Below are 27,287 nucleotides of genomic sequence, written 5' to 3'. Positions count from 1 at the left end.
CCTCCACGTGCTGCTGCCCTCTGTGCATGAGAAGTCTGTGGCAGCTGCCAGGGTGTGAAATCAATAAATGTGCAATGGCTGAGTTTTGGGTTTCAGGCTGATGCACAGACCTGTTATCAGAGCAGGTTCTCTTGTGTTACTTCTCCTGGAATTCAAGGCTATTGATCCATCCCATGAATGTTTTGAAGGATTTTGCTCAAATCCCAATGCCAGGATTTGAATACCTTTGAAAAAATGAAGACCCTGGAGCAGTATTCTGAGGTAGGCTCAGTGCAGGTTCTGTCCCTGTTTACTATATCTCACAGAAGCATGTCAGGATCCTTCCCAGAGCAAGGGGCCTCGCAGTACCCAATGTGGAAAAGATACCACTCTGTCCCAAAAAGTAGATGATTTAAATAAAGATGGAAGCTATATCATGATATATTCCATATCAGATGGAAGCTGATAGGATGGGCAAATCAGAGGTAGGAACAAAACTTCAGATATTGAGAGAAGGGGTGAAGAAGGCTGGGAAGGACCTTGAAAGCAAAACCAAGTTTAAAAAGAATCAGGGGAGGAAGAAAGGGAGGCACCTTGCTAAAAGCAGTTGGCTGTGAGGAACCTGTGTGGAGCAGCACTGGAATGGAGATGAGCAGAGCCAGGCTGCAAATATTCAGATTAGGGAAAAGCATTTGTGTGAAAAGATACATAAGGTCATGGGAAAGGCTTGACACCTACAGGAGGGCAGACAGCCATCCTCCAAAACCTCTGCAAAAGGTATCATCATATTATTACACAGGGTTGTGCAAGTGATTCAGTTACAGTTCTGAGGCTCTTTTCTGAGTGTGAAGTCTTTGGGATGCAATTCAAATCATTCTTTTTTTCCTGAGTCTTTTTTTCTGCAATTGGTGAGTGTATGTTACAGATCCTTGCTTGTACCTGATCCATGAAATGTAGAGGGACTTGGTAAAATTTTGACTGTAAGTATGCAATGCACTGTCCCGGATGAACTGACTGCACATCTCAGCCCTGGCCCCAGCCCTCCTCCCCTAAGTGCTAGGTAAAGCATTTTCAGTTAAACTGTAATGAATGTGATTTTAGCTCATGTCTCAACAAGAGTGCTTCAAGCTAATCTGTGACATTTTGCAACTGCGGTGGGCTAAGGTCTATAGGGAGAGGAAATATCTTTTATTTGACCAGCTAACACCACTGAAAAAAACAAACAAAATTTTAGGCATATAAACTTCCTTCCATGGCTAAGTTTGCACGCACCATCAGTTAAAGCAGCTTAGTATCTGGCCATAACTTGTTAGCCACTGTAACTCAGTTGTGTTTCATCAAATGCCCATTCCTGAATCTCTAAGGAGCCCCAACTTGCAAGCTTTGTGGGTGGTTCTAGCTCAAGATCCAACTGCTTGTGCTTTCAGTTCTCAAGTTCCCTGGTTCACTCCCAGGTGCATTGGCCAAAATGATGTCCATCATCTCCTTAAAAACAAATAGACAAACAAAGGAGATGCTGTCTTCCACACCCCCCCTCCAAAAAAGTGCCTTCGGCAGCTAAAACCAAACCCCAGATATCGGAGTCTTATAATGACATTGTGAGAGTTAGCAAGACAGAAGCTCCCCTGGTGATTATAACAACACCGGTGCTTGAGAAGAGTCTGAGCTTCAAGGCATCTGGAATTGGTCTTGCAAGATCCATTGTCAAATGAGCTTTTTTCTTTGTTTAAAAATGTCAGCCTGAAGACCCCTGCCAGAGTGGTGGTATAGCCTGCTTGGGTTCACTCTGGCTCCCACAAGGCTTCAACAGTCCTCTGCCCCTCCTTGTCTCCAGGCTTAATTAGGAAATCATTTATCTTTATTGGCATTCTCTTTCCCCTGCTGCTTTGGCATTATTATTTTTTGCCTTCATTCCAAAGCAGTGAGTGTACAAGGAAGACCATAGCCCCATTCATTGTGGGTGGGGAATAATCTACAGCAGGGAGCTCTGCAAGGAAGACCCCAGCAATGAATCTGTCCCAGCTGGCATTGCCTGAGGGACTACTGTACAGAAAAAGGAGAGGAGGACATCCCTTGGCTCCACTTACTGGCTAACAATAGGGATTCCTGGTGATACTGAAAGTAGGGCAGTATTCCCAAGGGAGGTTATATGGTCAGCCTGTCCCAAACTGAACTGCCAACCCTTTCCAATCTAATGATATGCCTACTTCATCATCCCAGCGATCTCCCTTGGTTAGGAAACATACAAAGAGAAGAGGCTGTAAAGACAGCCACAGCTAGGAGACCACCAGGCCCTTGGACCCCCTCAGACTTCAATTGACAATCTACATGTCTAAGGGTTGAGCACTGAACAAGTAACAACCTACGGCAGGGTAGGTTCCCTACACTTCAGCAAATGGAAACTCCCTGACTCTCTCCATAGTTGTCATTCGACTATTTGCCAGGACAGTCAGAGATTCAAAACTCATCTGTAACTTGCTGGGACCCAGCAGCCCAGATCAGAACTCAGATGCACTCAGCAAAAAAACAGTATCTCTCTGGCAGCTGAGAGGGAGAGTTGCTCGCTTCACTGTGCTTTCACTACTGTTTATATTTCTTTCCAGGTAAGTTCTCTAGGTCTCCAACAACTGTGTTTTATTTAAATTAAGCAGGAGATAAAAGTCCAGCCAATAATTTCTTCCACCTTAAAGAGAAGTTTCCTTTCTGCACAAGTCCGGCTTGCCCCAGCCTGTTCCTAATTACAGAGGGAACATGCAGTTCAGAAAGGAGGAATCAGAATTTTTCCCCTCCCTCCAGCAAATACTCTTTGAAAAAATGACTGCCTTGCCTTGTATGGGAAGTTGTGCAGGTAAGTTTGAAAAAAGAGGAAATGTGATTGATGGAAAAGCTGAAGAGCTGATATGCACTTACCTGATCCTCTCTTCCCTATAACATACGCTTCTCTTAATTTCAAAGAGATCTCCAATTCTAGGAAGTCCAACGGGATCAGATAAAAATATTAGTCACATCAGGGCAAAAAGGGGCTTCATTCATCCTTTTTAGCCAGAGATTTCAAGTTTTTTTAAATATACAGGGCACTCTCCGTTCTACAGGAAAGAAACTGAGGCATAGAGCAGTAGAGTCACAGCTGGCAGCTGCATGCTTTTTGTCCCCCATCCTAATGTTCTCCATTTTGCCTAAGGACTGCAGGGCTGCAAACCAAGAGCTGGATTCAGACCTGTGCCCAGCTTTGCTGAAGACTGACAGGACCAAGGGAATCACTATGGACAGCACCTCCACATCCTGGCAGGGCCCATTCTGGCTGGCTCCAGCAGGCAACTCTAATATGTCTTTGGATCAAACTTTTAAAGAAATGATCCTGTGCACCTAAGCAGGTGCTGTACAGTCTGTGATGCTTTTTCCCAGGTGTGTTTTCCCAGTGAAAGTCCCTTGCCAATACACTGCCTCAGTTCTAGCCCTTTGGAAACCTCACTTCATTCAGAACAGAGGATTATCTGGAGATTAATGTTATCTCTAAGTGAAGCCAGGTACATAAACCCTGTTACTCTTGAATTAATCATCATCTAGTAAGACCTTCTTCCTAAGCTTAATAGTTTAGGATGCCTCTCCTTCGCTGGAGTCCTCTCATAATTTGCTGGAGTTCCTCCAGTAACAGCCCTGCTAGCTGTTTAACAGAGATACGCAAAGTTGTTCCCTCGACCCTCAGCCTGCATTAGCACAGAGGAATTTTTAATCTGCCTTTTTGCGTGTAGCCAAGTCCAGAAGGAGGCAGTTCAGATCACAGCAAGCACTCTGCCCTCAAGGTATTTTCAAGTAGTGAGACCTAGCAAACTCTGTGGAGAGCCTAAAGCTAAGAATCCGGACTGGGTACATATGGACCATTACTCATCCAGATCTGTCTGGAGAAGTGGTTCTGCACTACGGTCTGCTCAACAATGGGCAAAGGCTTATCATCTCAGGGCAAGGGACTGGCTGGACAGCTGCTTGAGCCCAGCCTCAGTGGCCAGGCCTCTGCTCTGTACAGGCAACCTGCCTGCTTAATGGTATGTTTTAACAGAACTAGAGAGCTGAGGCAGGAATGGGAAGTGATTCTGGGAGGCAGACCAACAGGGGACATTTTGGGGCTAGCACCTTTGCTGCTGAGAGGGCCTCAGACATCAGAGGAGGCAGGTGCTCAGTTTTCTTTAAAGTGTTTATCCTTGGACTTATTTTGCCAGCAGGAAGCACTTCTAGCACACAACATGTTTTTGGCCTGTAATTGGTGGGCTGTGAGCCAACATGTTGCCATGGAAACTAGTAAATGCAAAATTATGACTTGACAGCAGTGTCCTGTGGAAAGAGGATCAACCTTCTTCCATATGTTTGTGTCCCTGCTCCAGGGATTGTGTGTCCCTTCTCCATCCCACCCACGCTGTGGGTGGGATGACATACAGTTACAGCTTAATATTGGACAGAAGGTGCCCCAGAGGCAAGAAAGAGCCTGTGAGCTCAGGGAGCATAGCAGAGCAATGCTACAAGAGGAGCTGCTGGCAAGAGCTGGGATCCCTCCCCAGGGAGGTTTCCTGGGTGCTTGAGTCGTGGCTAATTGCTTTCTGGATCCGAGAGAGACAACGCCATAAGGCGTCTTGCAGAGACCCCAGTGGTAGCGAACTTGGGGGCCCATACGCTGCCTGTTTACAGCAATGCAGCATCTGTGCAGGATGGTTCTGCAGGTTTTCCATACTGGGCTGCAGCAGGTGATACAGATACCTCCTTCAGGGCATCCTTGCTTCAAATCCTCATCGGCAAAGCAGAACCAAGTCAGACTAGGAGCCATGATATTAACAAGGGCCGCAGAGATACTTTGGAGAACAAAGCAAAGAGGTAGACATGTTTCTGTCCTCCCTCCGTTGTCTGTGAGCCCAGACAGCCTTTCCCGAGCAAACAGCATCCACTAGCTACAATTCAATCACCATGGCTCTGCTGATGTTTTTAGCCTAAACTTTCTACTGACAACCTCTCTGCCTTGTCACTGCCACTAATCTTTCTGCACTTATTACAAAGGAGGATAACCATGTTGAGGGTGACGTTGAAATGAAAACCGACTCCATTCTCCATAACGAGAAGAGATGAGCTTTTTTTCACACACTCAGCCATAACATATGTTAGCAAAGAATTAGTTTTAAGATTGCCAGGGTAACAGACAGTTGTAAGCTGTTTTTCTTACTGGCTAGGTGAAGATATATGAATTTAAGCATAGTCACAATTGTGTAATAATTTTAGAGTATAACATATGTAAGTATTTGGTCTTGAAAAATATCAGCATGGATCATTTTAAATCAATTTCCAGTGAGATCCTCTCTTCCCTGGTTCCTGTCTCTGGTAAGATCTTTGCAGCTATATCCCACTCCCTGGTTAGTTGTTTGATTTTGCAGCATTATACATGAAAAAAACATCAAGGAAAATATTTTCCTTTGAATACTTTCATTTACTTGCCATCTCAGATAAGTTGCCACTTCCAGTTATGGCCTGCTGTGGGGCCTAGTCATGGAGCTTCCCAAATGGACAACAGTTTATTGATACACCTAACTTTCTAAACCATTTTTCTACAGCAAACCATTTCACTAAAGAAGGTGGAGATGTTGTCTCTAAAGCACAGAGACTGAAGTAGCTCCCCAGGATGCACCATATATTACAGGTGCAATCTAATGATATCTGTTAAATGAGGGAAGTCCCATCCTACAAACTTGATGTCTGTCCTGGGCCCTCCTTGCTCCTCTCTGTCCACCCACTGTATGGGAAACTGGGTTTGGCAGCTCTGGAGAAACAGTGCCTGAATCTCTCCCAGTCTCCTGAGCATGCTAAATAGCCTGCTTTTGTCCTGTGACTTCAAGAAAGCATTTCAGGAGAGTTTAGCAGTGACTCAGAAAGCACAGCACCACCTCTAGTGACATGGGAACTTTGTGGGCAATGCCTCCCAGTACCCAGGCATTCAGCATTAGTTAGCAGTTATCCATGCTCTCTATGTAGCATACTTACTTGCCATTCCCATATTTGATTCGGATATCTTTGCTCTTCTTCAACTCCTTGCCATCTTTAAACCATTTGTAGGAGGGCTGAGGGTTGCCAGCAGTCGCCTCACATTTCAGTGAAATCTTTTCACCAACGTGAACATTTGGGCTCTTCAGTTTCTTCAGTTTGGGAGGGACAGCTACAAAGAGAGAAACCAGACAATGTGAAACCTGCCTCTTTCAGAGGCTGTGCACAGGCAATTTGAGCCCGCCGAGCCTACTCCCTTGAAAAATATGTGTGGGCTGTCTCCACTGTCAAGCAAATGCTGGGCAACAGTGAGAGTGGGTCTGCTCAGCTACCCCAGGTCTTACCAGCACAGGCAGGGAAGGAGCACAGAGTCAGAAACATCTGAGCAGGGAAAGGAGGGAGCCCCCAGGGTCTGGCTTGCTCTTTTATCTGCTTCACATAGCCAGGCTTGACTGCTCAGCGGCTCCCCTTGCGCAGGCAGGCCCTATGCATCTCCTGCTAAAGCAGAGGTTTGCTCTGCTCTCCAACTCTCTCAAGTCAGGCTGGAGCCAGGGCTGCTGGAGCTCAAGCTCTCTGGAGATTAATTTTCTCTCCATCCTGTTACTGCTGCCTATGATTACCAGCATCTCCTTTACCTCTGTCACTGCTGATGGACATGCTGCCAATCCCACAGCCCCCACCAATCACAGCCAGAGCATTTCGCTACAGAGGGAGAAGAGACGGGCCACGGGAAGTCCTTCCCTCTCCTTCCAGCTATGTGCGCTGTGGATGCTCCTGTGCCTGCCTATACAAGCCAGGCACTCACTCTATACCACCCCACGCTGCCGAGAGGACTGAAACATCCTCAGGGAGGAAAAGCTGCTAAGACAGAAGGTCATTCAGTGTGACAGCGTCAGCAGCAAAGTGACGGCCACCCAGAGAGGCTGAAATGAAAACCTACATGTGTAAAGGATGAGGAAGGAGGGACAGCAATTCTTTGGGTCACAGTTAGAAACGTGAAAGAATAAAGCCCTTTAAAGAGGTCTTAGGAACACCAATGACAGTCAGGTCATCAGTCCTTCCAGTCTGAAACATTGCAGGTGACTTTTTCCGGATGTTTCAGAGAGACGATTTTACCATGCACCTGGAACATCAGGCAGGAGAGAGAGAGGCTGCTTATCAATCCCTGCCAGGCTTTCTAATATACCTGGCATGCAAAGATTATCAGGCTTGCAATTTTTCTTTCAGCTGACAGATCTGCATTCTTCCTGTTCCCCTTTTCATTATCAGATCTAACCTTAAAAAAGAAAATAGTAAGTTCCAGATTTTGTTTTAAGAATATTGGTAATAATGGTTTCCACTTGTCTAAGATGTGTTACAGATAAAGTATTTCCTCTGCCTAATATGCACTGGTTGTCTTTTCATTGCTTAGTGCATTCTGATCTTGTGATATGGGACAGCAATAAAAGGAGGAGGAACCGGATGGGTTTCATTAGTGCAATCACTATGTTATAGACCTTTGTATTTCTCCTCTCATTCTTCTTGCCAAGCTAAATAATCGTAGGTTGGTTTTATTTAAAGACTGTTTTCACTGAAGGTGATCTTACACAAGCAATCATCAGGCATATGCTCACTTGGCAGGAAACTCTGACAATTCTTGTATTCCTTTGTTTTATGTGTGAGGGGATCAAAAGCTAAATTGTTCTTAATCAAAAAACTATAAACATGGACAGAAATGAAACAGTTCAGGGTAATAGGAATTAGCTGGGCAAAGCTAGCAGTGACTGAATGGAAAACCCAGAGACTTCTATGATCATGAGATGAGAAGTGCTCAGCAGTGCCTGAGACGGTAACATGGCAGATCTGGTCCTCAGCACCCCCGACCTTCATCTGGCTCTAAGCTACACAGCTACACTGACGTCCAGGCACAGAAGCCATCAAGATCCAGAAGTGCAAAGGAAATATGTTTAGTACACTAAGGAAGAGAGAACAAATCACACCAAATATTTTTGCCTATTGTAATTTCTGCACACCCATGCCTGCTACAGGTTCACTAGAAACCTGTGCCCATTCCCAGGATGGGCATGGCTGGACATGTGGTAGTGGGGCATGGACAGCACAAAAATTAGACACCTACTGACAATCACTTCAGGCTGTGCACTGAAGGCTTGTACTGTTTCTCAGGTCACTGTGCCTTGTCACAGAGCAAGAGACTCCAGAACAAAAATGTCTTCAGTTTATCCTAAATTTTAGGAGGTTTGTGAAAATCCAGGGTGCTCTGGGTTTAGCAAAGCAAATATTCCTGATCCTTGCTTGGCAATGGGTCACCCAAAAGAGCAGGAAGGCAATGAACAGAGAAGAGAGCTCATCTCTTCTCAGAACACCATGCACAGAGAGCCTGGAAGGCAAACAGGACCTTGCTTTTACAGCAGTCATTTGGGGGAATAGAAAAATAGACTCTGTCAAATATTTATTCTTTGTGAATGTATGTGGGTTAGCTTCTATTGTACACTAAGGTCATTCTGTACCATTTCAACAGTATACATATCCCTTAAATACCAGCAAGGTCCCGACCTTGGCATTGGTGCATGTGCTTCATATTATTTGTAGGTTTGTACTCTGCAGCAGTATGAAGCAGGCAGCATGGCCTGGGAGAAAGATCTGTCAGCCCTGCCCCTCTCCACAGAAAATGCTGGAAAGAGCTGTCCAAAGCCCAGACACCTTGAAATCACTGAAGGACAGGGCCAAGGAAAAGCAAGAAACCTCCCAAGAGATCTCTCTTCCCCAGTACCGCCACCTCTGTGAACCATATTTCATCCAGCCCCATGCAGGCCTCTCTTCCACTTTGGTGTGTTCTCAGCCACCAGTGATAACTCACACCATGTTAATAAATAGGCAGGGACAGAGTGACTTACAGCAGGCTTGGCAGAGACAGAGCTGACACTGCTGTAAGAATCACACGGGGCAGGGGCCTCCATTGCACCCCTCCAGCAAAGAGAGTCTCGCCTGGAAAAAGGGAGGAGAACATGTTTCCTTCCCAAATTGCCTATCTTTGGCTGCCTTACTTCAGTAAGGAAAGGAACTTAGAGCATGCATTCAGCTTGCAAGCCACACTTAATGGACTGTAATTCCCCTGTTGAATCAGACAAGCCAGTTAAAGGCAAATCCAGTCCAGAAATATTTTGGACTGCATCTGCAAAAAGAGCTACATGCACAGACACGCAGCTGAGCTCACTAAGTCCCAGCACATCTGTGTGTGCCTCAGTGAAGCAGTGTGGCTTGTGCTTGGACAGCTACACAGCAGCACAGGAAGAGAAAGCACAGTCCTCAAGTCTGGGGATGCAGCCATTCAAGTGCTTCCAGAGCCATGCACAGGCTGCTCCATTCAAAAGGGAAGCAGTGCTGCCAGCATGGAAGGCCAGCCTTGTGCTTTTGGTCTCCTGGAAGTCTTGCTCATGGCTGGAGGCTCTCTCTTAATAATTTCTGCATCTTTAAGAAAATACTGAAATACTCATTTAGAGACATTTAACTGATGATAAGTCTGCCGCATGCCAGCCAAAGTCCTTCCACTAATTTTTTATCCTTATTGCTTAAACTGCAGCCCTTATTTCTAGCCTGAATTTCCTCAACTTTGGCTTCCAGCCAGCAGATCTCTGTCTTCCTCTGGTAAATCTGAGTCCCATCTAGCAATCAGAAACTTCTTCCCTTTTTAGGTACTTCCAAACTATGAATGAATCACCTTTCAACCTTCTCCACCAGTAAACTAAAGTAGCTTGAGAGACCAAAGCAGCACACTTAGCACTACGACTGGAATATGTCAAAGACAATGTTTTAAAATTTGGTTCATTTCTAGCTTTAACATTAACCTATTTCCTATCTTTTCCCCAGCCAAACCACCAGAGTCAAAGCTCCGAAAGTCCTGAGCACAGTGCAAGCAGATGTGAAGATTTTAAAAGTGCCCCCTTTCCTTAGCGCTCTGAACATTTGGGATCATTTTATCTACTCCCAATCTGGTACCTTTTCAAACATACTGGGAAAGTCCAATCACTAGCTTCACATATATCAAAACAACATACTGTCCCTGGCAAACAGTCTTAGCTAGATATCAAGGAGGTCCAGATCCAATTACCCCACTTTCCCACCAGCTCCTTCCTTCCCAGCCTTTTCCATGCAGTTAATGATGCTCAAATGCAGCCAATGCAGCTTTTGTCAGGGCTAAAACACTGAACTTGGCCCAGCCACCAAGCCACATTAATAGCGCTGCCTTCTTTCAGCCCAAATCATCTCATCCATCTGGTACAGCCCAAGCTTCATTTTGACACCTCATTATTTGAGTTTCATGATTCTGGTCTGCCATCTTATGGTCTCCTCCATACCTAGGTTACCAACACACCCTGCTGAATCACTAAATCTGGGTTCATGAATATCAGGAGGGGTTTTTTTGACTGTACTTGTGCGACTGTATCTATAGGTAGCTTCAGACAATTATTTGGGACCCGTATCTGTGGTTATCTTTCAATCCTCTCAATCCCTCTTCTGTCAGAATTCAAATCTCCTCTTCATAGGGGTGAAGTCCCACTAGCTTCACAAAGACCAAGGTGTCAGACAGGAGCAATAATACAACGAGGCACTCCAGGCAATTTTTCTAACATGTGACTGCATGAAGTATATGGAGTACTGCAGAAAGGACAGTTTAATTCTGGCAGAGGTGAGACTAACAATAAATAAGGATTTTCTACAGGTTTTGCCCACTCCAAAAAACCCAAGCAACCATTAGATCCCAGGCTAAGCTAGTTGTGTAGGCCATAAGAACTAAGCTAATCCTAAAATGTACCAGACCCCAGATCAGCTAATGGACACAATTCCCTAACCTGTTTCAAATTTCATGTTCCATTAAGAGATCTTTGCAGTAGAGGTCTGCCTGTTAACAGCAGTCCTGGCATCTACTGCTAAGTTACCACCTTCTTATGGAGAGGAGAGGGCTACCAGATTCTAGAAACTGAGCCTTGAATTACTCCATATGAGTTGTTTAAATACCCACCTTACAAGGGCTTACATACTCATACTGCTTTAATCAATTCACTCCTGATTACATTTGATATTACATTGAAGTACCTTGATGATAACAACATCTCTTATTTTCAGTACCTAAAGTATGCCTAAAAGCACCTTTGAGCCTGAACTCAAAATTTAATTAATCATAAATGGGCAGAGTGCCCACATAAAGTCCAACAACAGAACAGTTACAAAACCAGATCCCACCCACAAAGTATCATATATAAACAACCCCTCAGCAGCATAAAGCAGAAGCAAGTAGTCCCAACAAAGATGCTCAGTTAATTCTTTAACAGCCAGAAGCACTAACCACAACCATTATTTTAAGAGTCATATCTTGTTCACTGTGGGAGATCCTAAAGAATGGACAATCTACAGACACATCTTGGATCTCTGCAAAACAGACATCATGAATAGATGTGACTATCTTCCTCATTCAGAGGAAGTGGTGCCAGTCACTGGAGACCCCCCTACACTGCCTGGCACACAGGAGGTGGCAAGATGTTTAGGTAGGTGGATTCCATGAGAAATGTTTTGCAGCCTTGACTTGGTCCAAATTCAAACACAGAAACTCTTTCAAAGACGGAATTCCCCCAAACAGAAATTTTCCATTTCTAACATCTCTGGCATAGGGTTAGGACATATGTCCATGGCACAATGCATCACCATGCAGGTCTATAGACCAGAAGTGCCTTTGGTAGGTCAGCATGCTCTCCACTGGGCTAATACTTCTTGGTTAATGCAAACCTATTGCTTCTGGTATGTTTGCTATCTCTGCCATTCTTATCAGACATGATGCTCCTTTGGCCTGTGTCTGCTTTGGCTTTTATGTGACAAGGAGACAAAACTGAACCTCAGCAGCAGCAGCTCCTGTCCACCTTGATTCTTTGACTATTTCAATACTGACAACAAAAGCCGACTTGTCAAATAGGGACCAGCTCTAAAGAAAGCTCCTTCCAACTAGAAGGAGTGGAAACATGGGGTACTATTAGAAAAAAAAGCTTTGCTTAGTACTTCTAATACCACAGGTGTTTGCCCTCCATTTTTTTATGTATTTTTCTTAAAAGGGTAAAAATCAATTACTGCTATGTATCTAAGCAGGTTGTAGCTTCTGTGTTTGGGAATCTGAAGGGAGTTTAACTCTTTGGTGCTCTGTGGCTGCAGAGTCACCTTTGAATCTGTGACCCTCTAATTCCACTGAAAGTAACAGGAATGTATTTAACTAAAACCCTCTCATAAGTATGGGGGAGCAGAAGAGCCCTGCTTTCTTCAACAGATTGGCACGACCTCCACAAAACACACACAGTCCAGAGCCTGCATGAGAGAAGCTTAATATGAAACCTACACATTGCCTTACCTCAACCACTGTCACAATCCATCAGAAGATAATTACAAGCTCCCTATTCAAATAGAGAACATAAAATATAACATAGTATATACAATATGCCTCATGCTTTAGGCAGCTTATATTTCCAGTTTGTGCAAAAATGATGACCAGACTTTCTCACAGCTGGTAATGTGATTGTCTTTGGACACTGCAGCAGCTTACTCAGATCTTTGCAGTCACGGGCAGTGGCAATTGCCAGGTAAACCACAATGTGCAATTTTAATTTCCTGGGGGCAGCACTTCATGCCTGTCAGGCTCTGCTATGGCTACAATTAGGCCTTTGGATTAAGGCATAGCCATGTCTCTCTTGTGCTATATCTGTTACAGTAGAGACTCCACTGTGGGACCCAGCACAAGATTATGTGGCTCACTTTGGGCATTGCCTCCACTGTTCATGATTCTATCTGTGCAATTGCTGCAAAGATGTGAGCTTCAGCAAGGACTAATAACCACAGCTGAAGCTCTCCAAGGACACAGGAGATGTACTCTGTTCCTAGCATGCCCCATGCTGCTCTGCCCTTCCTGCAGAAGTATGCCAGCAGGAGCCAGAGCCATACCTTTGTGTTTCTAGGAAGAATCCCACTTCAATAGCTGGAGACACTAGGTATGACAGCATATGAATATTTCCTCCAGGTCCTAGAGGCTTAGATGAGGCCATCAGCTCAGCTGGCTCACAGAGAACGTGATGCGAAGAGAACCCTGACCACTAGAAGGGAAGTGGAAAGATCCTGAAATGACACTGCAGGAGCCCACTTGAACTCAGAGGAGCTGGAACTGGAATCACACTTGGAAACCTTGCTCAACCCAGAATGACTGCATTATCCCTCCCTATATGACCCATAGCATCTGTGTTATACAGGCTTTTTTTTCCTTAAGGAGGTTCTTGCAGCCCTCATTATTTCAGGAAACAGAGAGTTGACTACAAAGTAAATCCACCACAGTATACGTATTTAAGACTGAGTTTCAACAGTTATTATTTCCATGACCATTCTCAGCAGTCAAAGAAAATTGACTGGCAAGTCACAAGTGGGCTTTCTGATTTAGGGTTCTTTCTATAAATGATCCTTCTGGCCAAGCCCTAGCAGCTCAAACCACAGGAAAAAAAAATTAACAAGTGCCTAAGGTGCTACAAAGGCAGCAAGTTCACTTTCCTCTTACAAATGTTGTCTCCACTTACCTAAAAGTGCAACTGATGAATTCCTCCTCCTTCATCTTTCTCTTTCTCTTTTTTCTCAGTATTTAGTTACTTTTCTTTCAAGTGTAAGTTTTGAGATTGGTGTATGATTTGGCACAGAGACATAAACTGAAATCTCAGCTCCATTGAAATCAATGAGCATTTAGCCGCTGGACAAGGATGTCTTCCCAATACCCAGACTTTGCACCCAAATTTTTTCAGGGAGATAGTGTGTGCTTTTATCAAGAGTGGGCGGAATTGCTTGAGGTGCCCATGTAAGTGCTCACTTAGATGCTTACCTGAATAATACAACAGCTACAAGAAATGTGTGTGCAAATATGCAATACTAAAAGACAGGGCTGAAGTGCTTGGATTTGCCAAACCTAGTACTCTGTGAACACTAGCTGGTTTGGAAACAATGTAATTGGAGTAGAATTGCTATTGTGTTTGTTTGTTTTGAATATTTTTGGCCAGGAAGTTGTCCTGGAGGTATAGTTCAGCATAAGTGGTCTGATGGAAAAATGTCATTCATTCTGTTCCTATTAAAACCAAAAACAATAGCCACACAAAGACAGCAGTGACAATTTTTGCTTTTCATGCCTCTAACAATGTGTTTTCAACCCTAAAGGCAACATCTTGTTTGTACTCAATTGATTCTGGGTCATACTTTGTATAAGCAAATATATCTTTGAACAAAGAAATACTTTATGAACTGCTCAATTTCCAGATAACCTTGGAAACAGCAATTCATAAAACCTAGCTTTATCTCTATCTTCACAACCAGCTAGAAAAATGGCCCACTCATATGTTATGGACTGCCAGTCAAGATCCAGCCAACAAATGAATTACCAAGAGCATTCAAACCTTTAAAACACATTAATTCTTTGTTTCAGTCACTGAATACTAAGCACAAATCCCTTGCCCTAGTACACTGGAAAGTACACTGGAAAGGACCTGGGTGGAATCCATCATCTTTCAATCATCGAAGTAAAACGTAACCCTCAACCCAGGGGACAAAACAAGCTAAGCAAAAAACCTCTGTTTCATTAAATGGTTATTATGACATCTGTACCTGAAAGCATATATAGAAGGATTTGCTTATGTAAAAATGTTATCAGTGAAATATCATTGGTATCAAAACCAGATGAAAAAAATATTTGATGTTTCACAGCATTATCAGCTGCAGGAGTGTTTATTTAAAAGATGTGAGAGACAGAAAAAAACTTAGTTAAAGGGGAGCTGAAATCCTTGTAACAGAGACTGCCTGCACTGCCTGGGCTCGACCAATGACAAGAGGACAGAAAATACACTAGCAAGGACTGGTGGGAGCATTACAGGTAAATTTGCAAAAATAAGAACAGCTGCAGTGCCATGAATATAGAACACCCCCAAAAGCCAGTCATCAACTCCTTCCGATAAATCAGCAAGAAGGGCCATTACAAATAGACCAATGCAGCTGAGTCTCCGAGTGAGGTGCATGGTTTATCAAGTAACTGCATGTTCTTGTCATCTTCTTCTTCTCTCTCTCTCTGCCTAACTCTGTCTCATGGTCATTGAAGTTAGATGTGAAAGTGAAGGACCAAGGATGCATTCTTAGCTTTGGATGGCACAGCACTTCTGGATATTTTTTTCCTCCTCTGTCAGTATATTATATTAAAACAGAATGAGCACCTTAGTTTGGAAGTGTTAAACTACTGGGATGTGAGGTCTGAGGTCAGGAAGACCGTAAAGCACACAGCGCAATCTGCAGCACCTCACTGTGGAGGAACTGTTGAAATTCAGCCTACATCGGCAAAATTCCCAAATCTGCCTCCTTTCCTGCGCACTCAGACTTATAGGTGAGAGTCAGTTTTAACAAGCACTTTTAAACATGCTTAACCTGTGCAAGTAGGGCAAATCTGCAAGAACTGGGACCAATTGCAATGATGTTAATTCAGGTCAGGCAAAGGTCAAGTGAAGGTCAGAGGGGACCTCCCAGCTTCTAACATTTTTAGATATTTCAAATTCCCCCAGATGTTCTGGGTCAGAGAATGTCCTGACGTTTCATACAAGGCCAGGTGGAAACACTGCATGATACAGGCATTTTTCTTTGTTCTTTGAATGGAGCAAGTACTTTAATGTCTGCAGAAGTTAAATTCAATTAGCAGTTTCTAACATTTGGAGGGGGATTTTTTACTTTTAACCTATAAAATCGTGGTCACTAGTATTCCGTGACAAAAGTCAACCACTTGCAGTCTTAATTACAAATATTTTTTTCCATGTCTCTGCTTACTTTGAAAGTTCACCATTGTCTCTGGTAGGGTTTTGACAAATCCACCAGAGGGTATTTCCAAAACAGAAAGCCGTGTTTTTATCAGGATCTCCCCACAAGAGACCCCAGGGCTTGCATTAAAGACTTGTTTGTTTTCTGTAATGTTATATTAGAAAGATGAAAAGTTTTTCTATTAGTTTAAGAAATGTTTTAAAGCACTAGTACCAAAAGAACCCTCAAACACTAACCGCAGGTCTGTTTTTCATCCAAACACAGGAAAAGGAAAGAAAATAAAGATCATCCCTGAGACAGCTTTTTCAAGGCAGCCAAACATATATGGGCCCACATCCATCAAATGTAGATAGATTTACCAATCTGTATTACTAATATTCTCATAATACTCATGGCTCCCTGGATCTCTGCCACTACTGAAATGACGACCTCTATCAGGCCAAACTCTATTTTTTTCCCATACATTAATCTCTCCATTGAAGTCAGCATGACTATTTGCACAACAGAACTTGATCCGCACATAGGGGTCGGCTCCAGTCCACGCCTGCAGCACCCAATGGGCTAGCCGAACCAAACAAGCAATTGAACCCTACGGTGAAGGGGCCACCCTCCTCAGTGCATTATAGAGGAGAAGCTAGTTGTAAATTCCATTTGGGACTCTGGGCACTGCCCAATGGAGACACTAACTCAGCATGTCTCCTGACTGTCCAGAGTGTGGCTTCCCAGCATTGTTCTGAATAGCTCTGGACGCCCACTGAAGCACAGTGATGTGTGGCTTACACTTAAATGTCCCCCAAACAGGCTGATTTATGGCTGCCAGGAGTCTCAAGGATGTCAGCTCTTCCTGATTAATTTTTTTATCCTTATTTTCCCTCTTTTTATATTTGAATATTACTTATTGCAATATTCTTCAGAACTATTCTCTGGAAAGCCATACTGGCTAATTTTTGGCTTGTAAATTGCTCATGAGCAGTTTGTGGCTTGTGTTAAAAAAAAAAAAAATCAAGCAACTCTGGCTCATTTTGGTTGGATAAAGAGATTTTGTGGCCTCCATCAATTCTATTCCCTGACAGCAGTGACAGAACTGTCATAATCACAAACATAGAGTTGCAATTTTAAAATTTGCTTCCTGTGACTCTTCGTTAAAGTTTAATCAACAGTTACTGTTTCCACAAATATTTCCGGCAGAAAGTTCACTTGATGGAATATTCACAGGCAACAAGTAAAAATGAAGAAAAACAAATTTGAGTTTTTGATATGAGTAAACTTTTGCTGGTGGTCCCACCACTCCATTTAAGGACCTGGGGAAGAGAAGCAAAAGAAGGGGTGACATAGCTGATTTTCTAGGAGACATTGCAGAGTGTGAGCAAACAAAACCAAGCACCAACCATGAAGCAACGAAATGTGGGTGTACAGAAGATGACATGCAACATGGTGATGGCCTCAGCAGAAAGAGCACTGTATTCTGAATTCAAAGTGGGTAGGGGTTTATTAGACCTGCTTTAAGTCTAGCTGCTGATTATAAGGTGGAAACTTCTGCTGAACTCACCAACAAATCCTGCACAACACAAACAACTTAAGGTAAAAACCAGAGTTCTAAACAAAAGATGGTTGTTGAGCAAAAAGCTATTAATAGTGCTGGGTTTTATCCCAGAATTATTGTGTAAAGTAGGACAATTCACATCCCTTCTCTGTGCTTCCATTTCCTCTCTCAAAGATCCTACTTATTAGGGGCAGGGACTGTCTCTTATTATGACTCTGTGCTGTGAACAGCACAAGGGGAACAATGCTGCAGTCAGGACCTCTGGATGCCACCACAAACAGTAATTATAAGCAGCAGTGACAACAAGTGGAAGGAGTCTGAGATCCAAAGAAGACCTGAGAAAAGAGGGGACACAATGTGGGATTCATCTTGTGTTATAAGCATGTCACTCCATGCAAGAGTGACAGGGAAAAGCAAGGGAGCAGTTGATGAGAAAGCCAGACGAGAGCATAGAGGACTCTCTGCCACCTACTCCAAGACCAGCTAAAGCAAAATTCCTCCACAGCTGGTCCTTCACTTCTGCACTGTGACAGCTCCTCCCCTTCACCATCTCCCCAAGCCATCCTCGAATGACCACCCTTGCAGCCATGCAGAGGAAGGCAACCACCTAGACACCCATAAAAGGGATGTTCAGGGAGCTTTGTGAAAAGCAGTATGAAAAGCCTACCTGCTGTAGAAGCAGTATGAAAAACCTGATTGAAGGAGTGAGGTCTCCTCTGCTGGGGAACATTTTCATATAAAGCCATCAGTCTAATATCTTGTGCAAGTGATTTTCTGATAAGCATGTAAGAGGGAACAGCCCTGCAATGGTGCTGGGGAACTACCCTGAAAAATCCTGGCTAGACCTTTGCCATCTTCAGCATCTACAGAACCAGTGTAGAAAGGCCCAGGGTTGAGGTGGACAAAAAATCACAGAATTACAAAAAAGAGCTTGGAAGAAACCTTCAGAAGTTGAGTAGACCACATCCCTCTGCCCCAAGGTGGCATCAACCTTGTAACATCCATCCAACTCACCAGGATCCTGAGACACAAACCGTCTGGCACTACACATCTACACTGCACTGACAGAGCACCCCTGGGACCTGGCCAACCTCAAGGATGTCCAAGTACCCTGAGCCCAAGCTTGCAATCTCTCCAACAGGCAACAACATGGCCTCTGGGAAGAGGCCTAGAGTTCTAGGGGGTAGAACCCCCTGTTGTCTGGGGTAGCAGGAGGCTGGGGACCCATCCACACAGACAGTTATTGTGGCCTGTGGGTTATTCCAAACAGGTAGCTATTTTGGCCCCCAGTTGCAAAAGACATGTTCTACTCATTCCGACAGATACAGCCCATCTGTTCTTTTGTCTTCTAGGCCTTTTCACTGTCCCATCTTTCTGTTTTCTTCTGCTTGCCCATGCCAAGCTGCCACCAATTGCATGCAATATAACCAAAACCACTCATCTTTGTCCTTCCCATCTCACTTCACCTTGGCTGCAAGATGCATGCTTTTTTCTTTCCTTTGCAAAGTCAGTGACCTTGAAAACCTTAATCAGCTCTCTAAGCCCCAGCTTCATCTTCCTTTCATTTCTGGAACTGCTGATCACCTCCCACATTTCACTGGAGGCAGCCATTTCTTCATGAAACTGAGAGGGCCTGAATCATCTTCTCAGCCAGAGACCTGAACATTGGTGCTTCTTCTCTGTTCTGCCAGTTCAGGGTAGTGCACCAAGAACTCCACTAATATGCACAGCTCTGAAATACTTCATTGCTTCTTCAAGGGTCTGCTGTGCTCTCAGGTTTTCACCCTCCCCCCTGTTCTAGGATGTAGAAGCCAAGCTCCCACTTACACTCGGTGAAAGGTGGCTGCTCTTTATCCCTAGACAACATGCCCTGTCTGTCCCTGCAGTGGCAGCTCTTCTACCTGACCGCCAAGCCTGAAACACAAAGAGAGGAAAGCCTTCCTGCTCACCTAGGTGCTGCAGTCTGCAGTTACAGGACCCTCATGCACATACAGAGGAAGGCTGACAGCAACCTCACACAATCCCAGATGCCTTTACCCACCTCCTTGTCCATGGGCACAGGTCTGTGCTCCATGATGGCCTGCCTCCCACCGCCACATCCTTGCTGCGCTGAGCCAGACACAGAGGAGGAGCATCCTGCATCCAGACAGACAGGAAAAAAGCTAGTGGCCTTGGTGCAGTTTCAGGACCTTGTGCCCAGCTCAACTAAAAATCACACTTGGTCTAATTTCCTAAGAACAGGCAGAGGCCATGAGAAGGGAGCATGGCTGGGAGGAATAGGTACTTGCTGTAAAAGGAAGCAGGGAACACTAAGGAGGAGATTGGATGGGTCTGTAGCACCTAGAGGAAGGAAAAGAGTTTGTTGTTCTTTTTTCCCATTTGCCACATTTATTTTTGGTGCCCCCTTCAGCCTCACTGCCCTAGGTAATGGAGGGCAGCACTAGTCTTGTGCGCTGGGCACCAGCACAGCAAATGAAGCACAGCCAAGGGCCACTCATCCCCTTGATATTTTGGCTAGAGCCCACTTCCCTCTGAAAACAGCTGAAGGGCAGCAAGCTGTCATGAAATCACCCCTCCCATTCTGCCTCTCCCATGAAAGCCAGGCCAAGGAGGGGAATGGAGACCCTGCAGATAAGCAGGACCCTGTTCTGACACAGCATCTTAACATGCCACTGAGCAAGGGAGTATAGGGAACAGGACATGAGCCTCAAGTCTGTGCCACATGGGATGAAAGAGGTGGTTTACCAGGTTATGCTCTTTATCAACAGCCTACAGCCTCCACATGGCTACCACCAGTCAGAATAATTGACTGTAGGATGTGCACATAATTTTTCTCCAACCCTCATGAATGTCACCATATTTAACACCGTTCCTTACAGTCAGCTCAGTGGACTCTGTCCCTCTACTGTTACCATCCAGTCCCAGATACAAGAAGACATATTCAAAATATAATACTGATGATGAACATCAACTTTTCTGCAACTTCCTCCAGCAAGAGAGGGTGCAGTCTCCACCAAGGACCAGCTTTTATAATGTTTCTGGGCAAGGACCCAAGTCGGTGGTTACCTGGATCTCATTTGAAGCTGGAGGAGAAAGACCCAGTAAGGCGCAGCCTACCCTGTTATGCTTTTCACCCCATTTTTCCAACTTGCTTCTCTCCCTCTGTAATTTCGCAGTAAATAAATTTTTGGTCAAAATACTAGATAATTAACTGGGAGCATCTTTGTCAACGTGAACGAAAGCTGAACAGGCACCTCAGACAGGATCCCACATCAGCATTTCAGCATGAAAGATGTTCTGAAAAACCTTCCCAACTAACTAAAGATTAGTAGATTCAGCTTCCTAAGAACTGCCATAGACTCCCTTTAATTGCTGTAGGAGCCCCACACAGCTGCATGGAGCTACAACAGAGTTTAACTCTGTGGCTCACCATGAAGTGCAGCAACTGGCAAGACTTTAGCTCCCAACACTGTGCTCTCCTTCGCTCCCCTGATAATTTGACACACTGTTTATCCTAATCCATTGTTCATGGTCCTCCACCCAGTTTTCAGCCCATGTGATGCTCTCCTGTCCCTACCAAATGGAATTAATTTGGGGTGCTAGGATTTTATTAAATGCTCTATCAGGAGACTTTACTACAGTCTAAATACTGGCAAAGTGTTACCTGCTTTCATATAGATATTTTGACATTTTATCAGATATCCATCACATTTTTGGGGGGTAGTTATCTTGTAATTCCTGGAACCCCAATGATCCTCTGAATAAACAAGTGTTTTTGCAAGGGAGATGTTCATCATTTAGGACTTTTTATCAACATAAACCTTATTGCATATTTTCCCTCTACCTCTAACTTTTTATGTAAAACTGATGCTGCTAAAAAATTTAGCTGAACTTAGGTCAAGAGAAGATGGCTTTTGAAAGACTTCCAATGGTTCATTTGCAATAAATGGCTGAGGAATAAATCATTTCAGCCCTGATGAGTCTCCAAGCAGCCAACTCTGTTAGCAGGGAGAGCTCTGGGCAACTCCAGCAGCGAAGAACAGGAGAAGGCTTTGGTGATGCATGGGAACTCATGACAGGCACAGAAAGCAGCCAGAAAAGATAACCATGCTGCAGAGAGGACAACTGCCATGTTGGGTTAGACCATGTCCCACTAGACAGGGACATCCACTTTATGGTAACAAGTATCACTTACTCTTCTTGAATAACTCCCCAGTAGGGAGGTTTTCTGCATTATAACCAGGACAGAGCTGTTGTTTCTGCCCTGCTGCCCAGAGGCTTATAACCCCTTGTGTATTTTCACCCTAGTTAATCCAGCTGACAGCATGCCTATTCTTCATATAAATGTCTCGTCCTTTCTGCCAGTCCTGCCATGCTCTTGCCCTCAATGACAGCAGCAACAATTTCCGCGGGCTACTGATGCACCAAGTAAAAAACGGCTAACGGTTAGGGATGTCTGGGCTTTCACCTTTGGCCTCAGAAGACACATGAAGTAAGAACACCTCATGTATGTGACTTTCTGTACTCATTGTGTCCCTCTTCTTTTCAGGGGTCTTAGATTTCCATCCTGTGGGGCACAAATTGTTTTCAGTGTCTCTTCCCCCACTCTCCAATACAAAGGCCCTTCCCTATACACACTGTCCTTGGAAGAGCTGTGATAATGCTCGGCATGGAAAACAGCACTGTGCCAGTAACGGGGCACAAGATCTCTGTTCACCAGGACCAGCTCTGGGGATCACCGCCATGCCTCCAACAGCAGCTCAGGAAACAGCCCACCCACATACCTCCCTTTCTGGGCTTGCAGTCAGATCTCCTCAGGCTCATTTTCCCCCAGCCCTTCTGAGACCTGGCACAGTAAGGCTGATCCAGTGTTCAAAGTGCATGTTTAAGCCTCCAGAAGGCTGCACAGAACAGTCAGGGGTAGGAAGCTTCATATTCTGCCATATGAGGGCCACAGGTGGCAGCTAGGATGGCCAACTCTGATAGCTTAGTGTGGTGTACATGACAAAACACAATACCCACATGCAACCCCTGTAGCATACCTCCCCATAATGCAGCTAGCTCTCATGGGCTAAGGGAGCAGCACAGAAAGACTGTTGACTTGGGGTAATTCTTCAAGTTCAGTCCCAGGCTGCTCTAACAGGTTTGGACTTGAGCAGCTAATCCAAATCCCAACGTGAGGAAGGGGGATTCATAAACTGCTGATCTGTGCCAGCTTCCTCTGTGTTCAGAGTGGCTTCTCCAGAGGGTATCAAGAGCCCCAAAATTAGGGCTGGTCTGAACTGGTCCCTCTTTTCTGGTACATAGGGACCCTGAGGACACCAGCATCCTCCCTGTTACCCCATCACCTCCCCTGTGGCATTAATCGGAGTCACTACAGTACAGCACTGAGAGTCCAAAGACAGCTTGGAATGGAGCTGCCACTAAAGTCTTTGGCTTCTCAGTTTAAGTTTAGCTGTTTAACGAAGTCCAACTGGCAACACAGTAAAAATACTGGTCCTTTTTCTCAGAATAAGAGGGTTTAGGGCAGGAATCTGGTGCAGAATAGTTCTTTCCCTTTAAATTCACACCCGAGGCCTGTCATGTTTTGCAAGAGCTTCCCTGTGCAGACAAGCCCTGAGGCTTCAATGCAGAAAAACGCCCCTGCTGGGGGGAGCACCCAAGCAATTTCCAGGCCAAGGCTTCTGACTATTACAATAAAGCAGTGGCTCAGACTGCACATGGCAGAAAAGAAGAGAAGGACTCAGAAACGTGGAAAGAAGAAGGAAGATTCTCCATTAGGGTGAGAAGAGAGCAAATGTGTAAAAGAGGCACTCAGTATCTCCTCTGACCTACAGAAATGGTCATGAGACCCTAGGAGAAAAGGAAGGAGGGGAAAAGGAGGAGAAGCAGGACAGATGCCACACACTCAGCTCAGATCACTAGGATCTCAAAAAATGATGAGTTTGAAATAAATATCATGACCTATGTATCTAGAGGTGTGTTTGAGGCTTCTCATTACTTTTAATGTTTTGAATGTGTATGCCCCAGAAAGGACCCACTGTTTGGCTTTTCCCTACAATCACAAAGGTTAAGCGAATTTGGAGATTCCCAGAAAATAAGGCAAGTACAACACCTGGGACTTTACGGGAAATACCAGATTATCACGGTTCTGGCAATAAAACCAAAATTGTTGGCAGTGCTTCAGATTACTACTGCTTTTCTTTTCCTTTCTAACCCCCCCAAACGAACAAGACACCTACCTACCCTGCAAGAAAACCAACCTCTGACTCATGTCATCTCTCTCAAATAGTGCCTGACTCAAAGTATTACCAGCATAAAATGTTACAACACATAAAATGAGCAATGGCCCTTCTAACATGAGGCTTGTTCTTAAAATTGCATGACCTGCCCACATTTTCTAAATATAGGGTAGACAAGGAAATCTTTCCAGAAGCACTAATAATTCTAAGAACCAACCAAATGTATGCTATGGGGACAGAGGTGGTTTTGAAAGCTGCTATCAACTACATTTCTTTGCCACTCCTGCTTTCTCTTCTGCCCATCAGCAGCAGGGAGAATGGATAAGCTCGACCACAGAAGGAGCAATTCCCTGAAATAAGCTTAGGAAAGTCCTAAGCAACAACAGAGGCATTGAAGCTGCTTGTCTGCAGATTCAGGAAGACAGTCTGACATCTGGAAGTTTGCCAGCAGAAGAGCTAAAAGAATTATTAACAGAAATAAAGCCTGGGGAGTCTGCAAAAGCTGAGGTCACTTGCCCCAGGAACAGTGTGCAGCACTGTCACCAGCAGTATAGATCAGCATCCATGAGCCAGCCTTGACACACTAGCTGAGAGAGAGAAGAGCACAGGAGAGGCAAAAGCATGCACTGTAATCAATACATAAGGGCTAGGCAGGTATGTACAGCCAAAACTTGTAGCTGGCCTTTACTGCAGCTTTACCAATATTCGTACCCAAGCACGTGACAGAAAAGCTAGCTCAGGATGTGTTCATGCAGCAATATCCTTTCCTGACTTCAATGCAGAGATCATGCTGGCTGAGCAAAGACCATTTGCTCATGGCAACCTCTTTTACTTGACAGCTCTTCCTTGGTTATCAACAAATCTCTTCATTCTCATGCCTGAAAGTGCACAACTACAAAACAGGAAAGCTGAGTCAGATTCTCAGTTTTGCCATCGAGGGGCAGGCTGCTGCAGTACAACACAGGTGTGTGCCCACATGTCACCACAGCACAGGATGGGCACTGTCCTTCACCTCCCTCCTCCTGCAGGAAACTCAGATATTCATTTAACCACTACCCAGATCCATTTCCCCAGATTTTGACCTTTTCCTCCCCTATCTATGAGTGTTATTTGTCATGGTGTCTCTCTTGAAATCCACTTACTTACTTTTCTCCAGGAGTTCCCAAAACAAGACACCTAGGAGTTTACAAGGTCTCTCCCTTGAGCTAAATCTGTCCACTTCAGATGGCAGAAAGATCCCCTTATTCCAAATGGTCTCACTAGCCCTGTTGTGCAGGCTACCTGGCACTCAGCAGGGTGGGCAATGGGAAGGATGCCCTGAAATAGTTAATGGTGCTGCACCACATCTGCCTGAGATGACCTTTTTTGGGGAAAAGGTTTTGGGGAAAGAATATGCTGGGGGAGGTAAAACCCAGAACTGAGTGGGAAATGGAAATTCTTCTGAGTAGGGCAAAGCATCATTATACACACATTGTTTTTGATACTGAGTCATCATTTCATGTTAGATCCAGGATAAATCCTGTTTTGGGATGAATCCTTTCTTCTTGATCATATAACTGTCATCTCTGCAATCTTAGAACCTCTTTTGTGATGCATGTTTTAGCTCTGTTTGTTACCCAACATCTAGCCAGAGAGTTTACTTTAGCATTCATTAAAAATGCCTCTCACGCAGACTCTCAGTGCAAGTAGAGAAATCTAAACTCACTTATTGACAAACGTGAAGCAAAATACACTTCCACGCCAAAGTTAAGTTCATCACATTCCTTGCCCTTCAGGCAAAAGCTGCAATGAGCAGATGAGACATGCATGATCTTTGGAAGGGAAACAAACTGCTTTTTGGGAATCCATGGGAGCAGCAGTCAGGCAGACTCTTGACCTTTGAAGGAGAGTCTGTCCAGCTCCAGCACCCAGACCTATGGATCCAGCAAGACATTCTGGATCTGAATCACTTTAACAACACATCAGCCATTTCTTAAGCAGTCAAGATCCAAATGATTTAGGATTTCACAAAACAAGATCAGCAATTTGCTCTGCTCACGGCAGAAGTAAGTCAACACAGCACATGGATACTGTGTGATCTGGAACTGATGCAGCCGCACAAGCTGGTGTGTCTAGGTGTTCATTGGTGAACACATCATGAAGCAGACACAACAGAAGTACAGGTTAGCTCTGAAAAATTGCAGGCTTAGAAAGACCTCTCTTGCACTGCCAGCTGTGTAGCCAAAAGGGAGCAATGCACAGGCCGCAGGAGCCACTGGAGTGTCTCCCAAGCCTCTCTCTCATCAGTATTCTTCTCATTTGCAATCCCCTGCAGTAGAAATCAGGCAGGTGATTTTTGTAGCTTTGAAGTGTGGCTGAGGCTTGGTGCCTGTGGAGAGCAGAGAATTAGTGTGGGCATGGTTGAAGCTGGGCCTCTTGCCATGCAGAACAGCCATGCCAGCAGCTAAAAGATCCTTTCTCCGCATGCCTGTGCCCAAACTTGGCCCCACTTGCTGGAGCTTGGACATGGGCAGAGGAGGACAAGGAGACTGCCATTTGAACACCCACACAGTGCAGTCAAGGGAGACACAGCTAGCTACAAGGGAACAGACAGAGCTTGTTGACTCAGCTCCCTGTCCAGATTTCTACAAAGATCATCAATAACCAGGTCCCTGCTGGGAGTTGAGCTCATTTGCTGATCTGACTTCTCGTATCACAAAAGAAGGAACACTGTCAATAATCTGGCCAATACGAGGTGCACTGAGCAGACTCCATACATGCATGCATGCACATGCCCCATTCCTGGAGTAAGACCAGCTAACCCCCAGAATGAGCACCTGTGGGCTAAGCACCTGCGGAGCTGTTTGGCTACACAAGCCAGCAGCATGCAAGGCAGAAGAGAAACCCCTTTCCCTAAGTGAAAGTTGATAACTTTGCTCCTTGGACCAAACAGAGCCCTCCCTAAGGGTCTGACAAATGCTACAGAGCCACAAAGCACTGAAACATGAAACTCATGGGTGATCTGGAAGACTGGTATCCAGGTAAAAACAGAGAGCTCTGTCAAGTCAAGACAGTAACACCCAGAGGTACTGCCAGCACGGAGCTGCTCTTTGCAGTGCAGTCAAAGGTAGGCCTTGGCTTTCACACCACGTAGTTTTACAGTTTGCCCCAAGCAGAAGGCAGCATTTTTTGTTCACTGTTTGCTCCTTTTTTTGCTGATAGAGTATCTGCTTTGCGCTTGGCAAATGCAACATATGTGTCACAGCAGGGAGAGAGGGCTGGAAACAGTGAACCCCACACAGAGCAGCACGCTTCCAGAGGCTGCATCCGAGACGCCTACCTAGGCAGTAGTGAGAAAGTCTCCAGTGGGAGAGAGCCTTACCAGGGAGAAAGTGGGGGAGCAGTGGTGAGCCAGCAGCACCTGGGGGAGAAAGATGGGAAAGCTGAGGTGGCTTCTCCCCAGTATCACTTAGGTCTAGCCAATAGGTGGGAAAATCAGCTGAAATACAAAGAGCTCTTTTGATATCTTTTGAACAAGAGAGACATAGCTGCTGAACCTGGGAGTTTTGTCAATGGTTTGACTGGAGAAGATGTGCAAGAGCCAGACAAGGAGCCACAGGATCGGTACAGACTTTACCAGAGCAGGTTGCTAGCAAAAACTGCATATC

At 44.8% G+C, this 27,287-nt stretch overlaps 1 protein-coding gene across 1 annotated transcript in view; it reads right to left on the bottom strand.

Moving 5' to 3' along the window:
* The window catches only part of NRG2 (neuregulin 2), a 171,702-nt gene that overhangs the window by 59,448 nt on the left and 84,967 nt on the right, over window positions 1-27,287 (bottom strand). The window contains exon 2 of the mRNA XM_026067884.1: window positions 5,998-6,169. Coding sequence (XP_025923669.1) covers window positions 5,998-6,169 — 172 coding nt within the window. The remainder of the gene's footprint in view (window positions 1-5,997; window positions 6,170-27,287) is intronic.

Source organism: Apteryx rowi, unplaced genomic scaffold, assembly GCF_003343035.1.
Source record: "Apteryx rowi isolate R43461 unplaced genomic scaffold, aptRow1 scaffold_264, whole genome shotgun sequence".
Classification (NCBI taxonomy): domain Eukaryota; kingdom Metazoa; phylum Chordata; class Aves; order Apterygiformes; family Apterygidae; genus Apteryx; species Apteryx rowi.
Note: the sequence above shows the minus strand (reverse complement) of the source record. Positions and strands in the feature narration are given on the sequence as shown.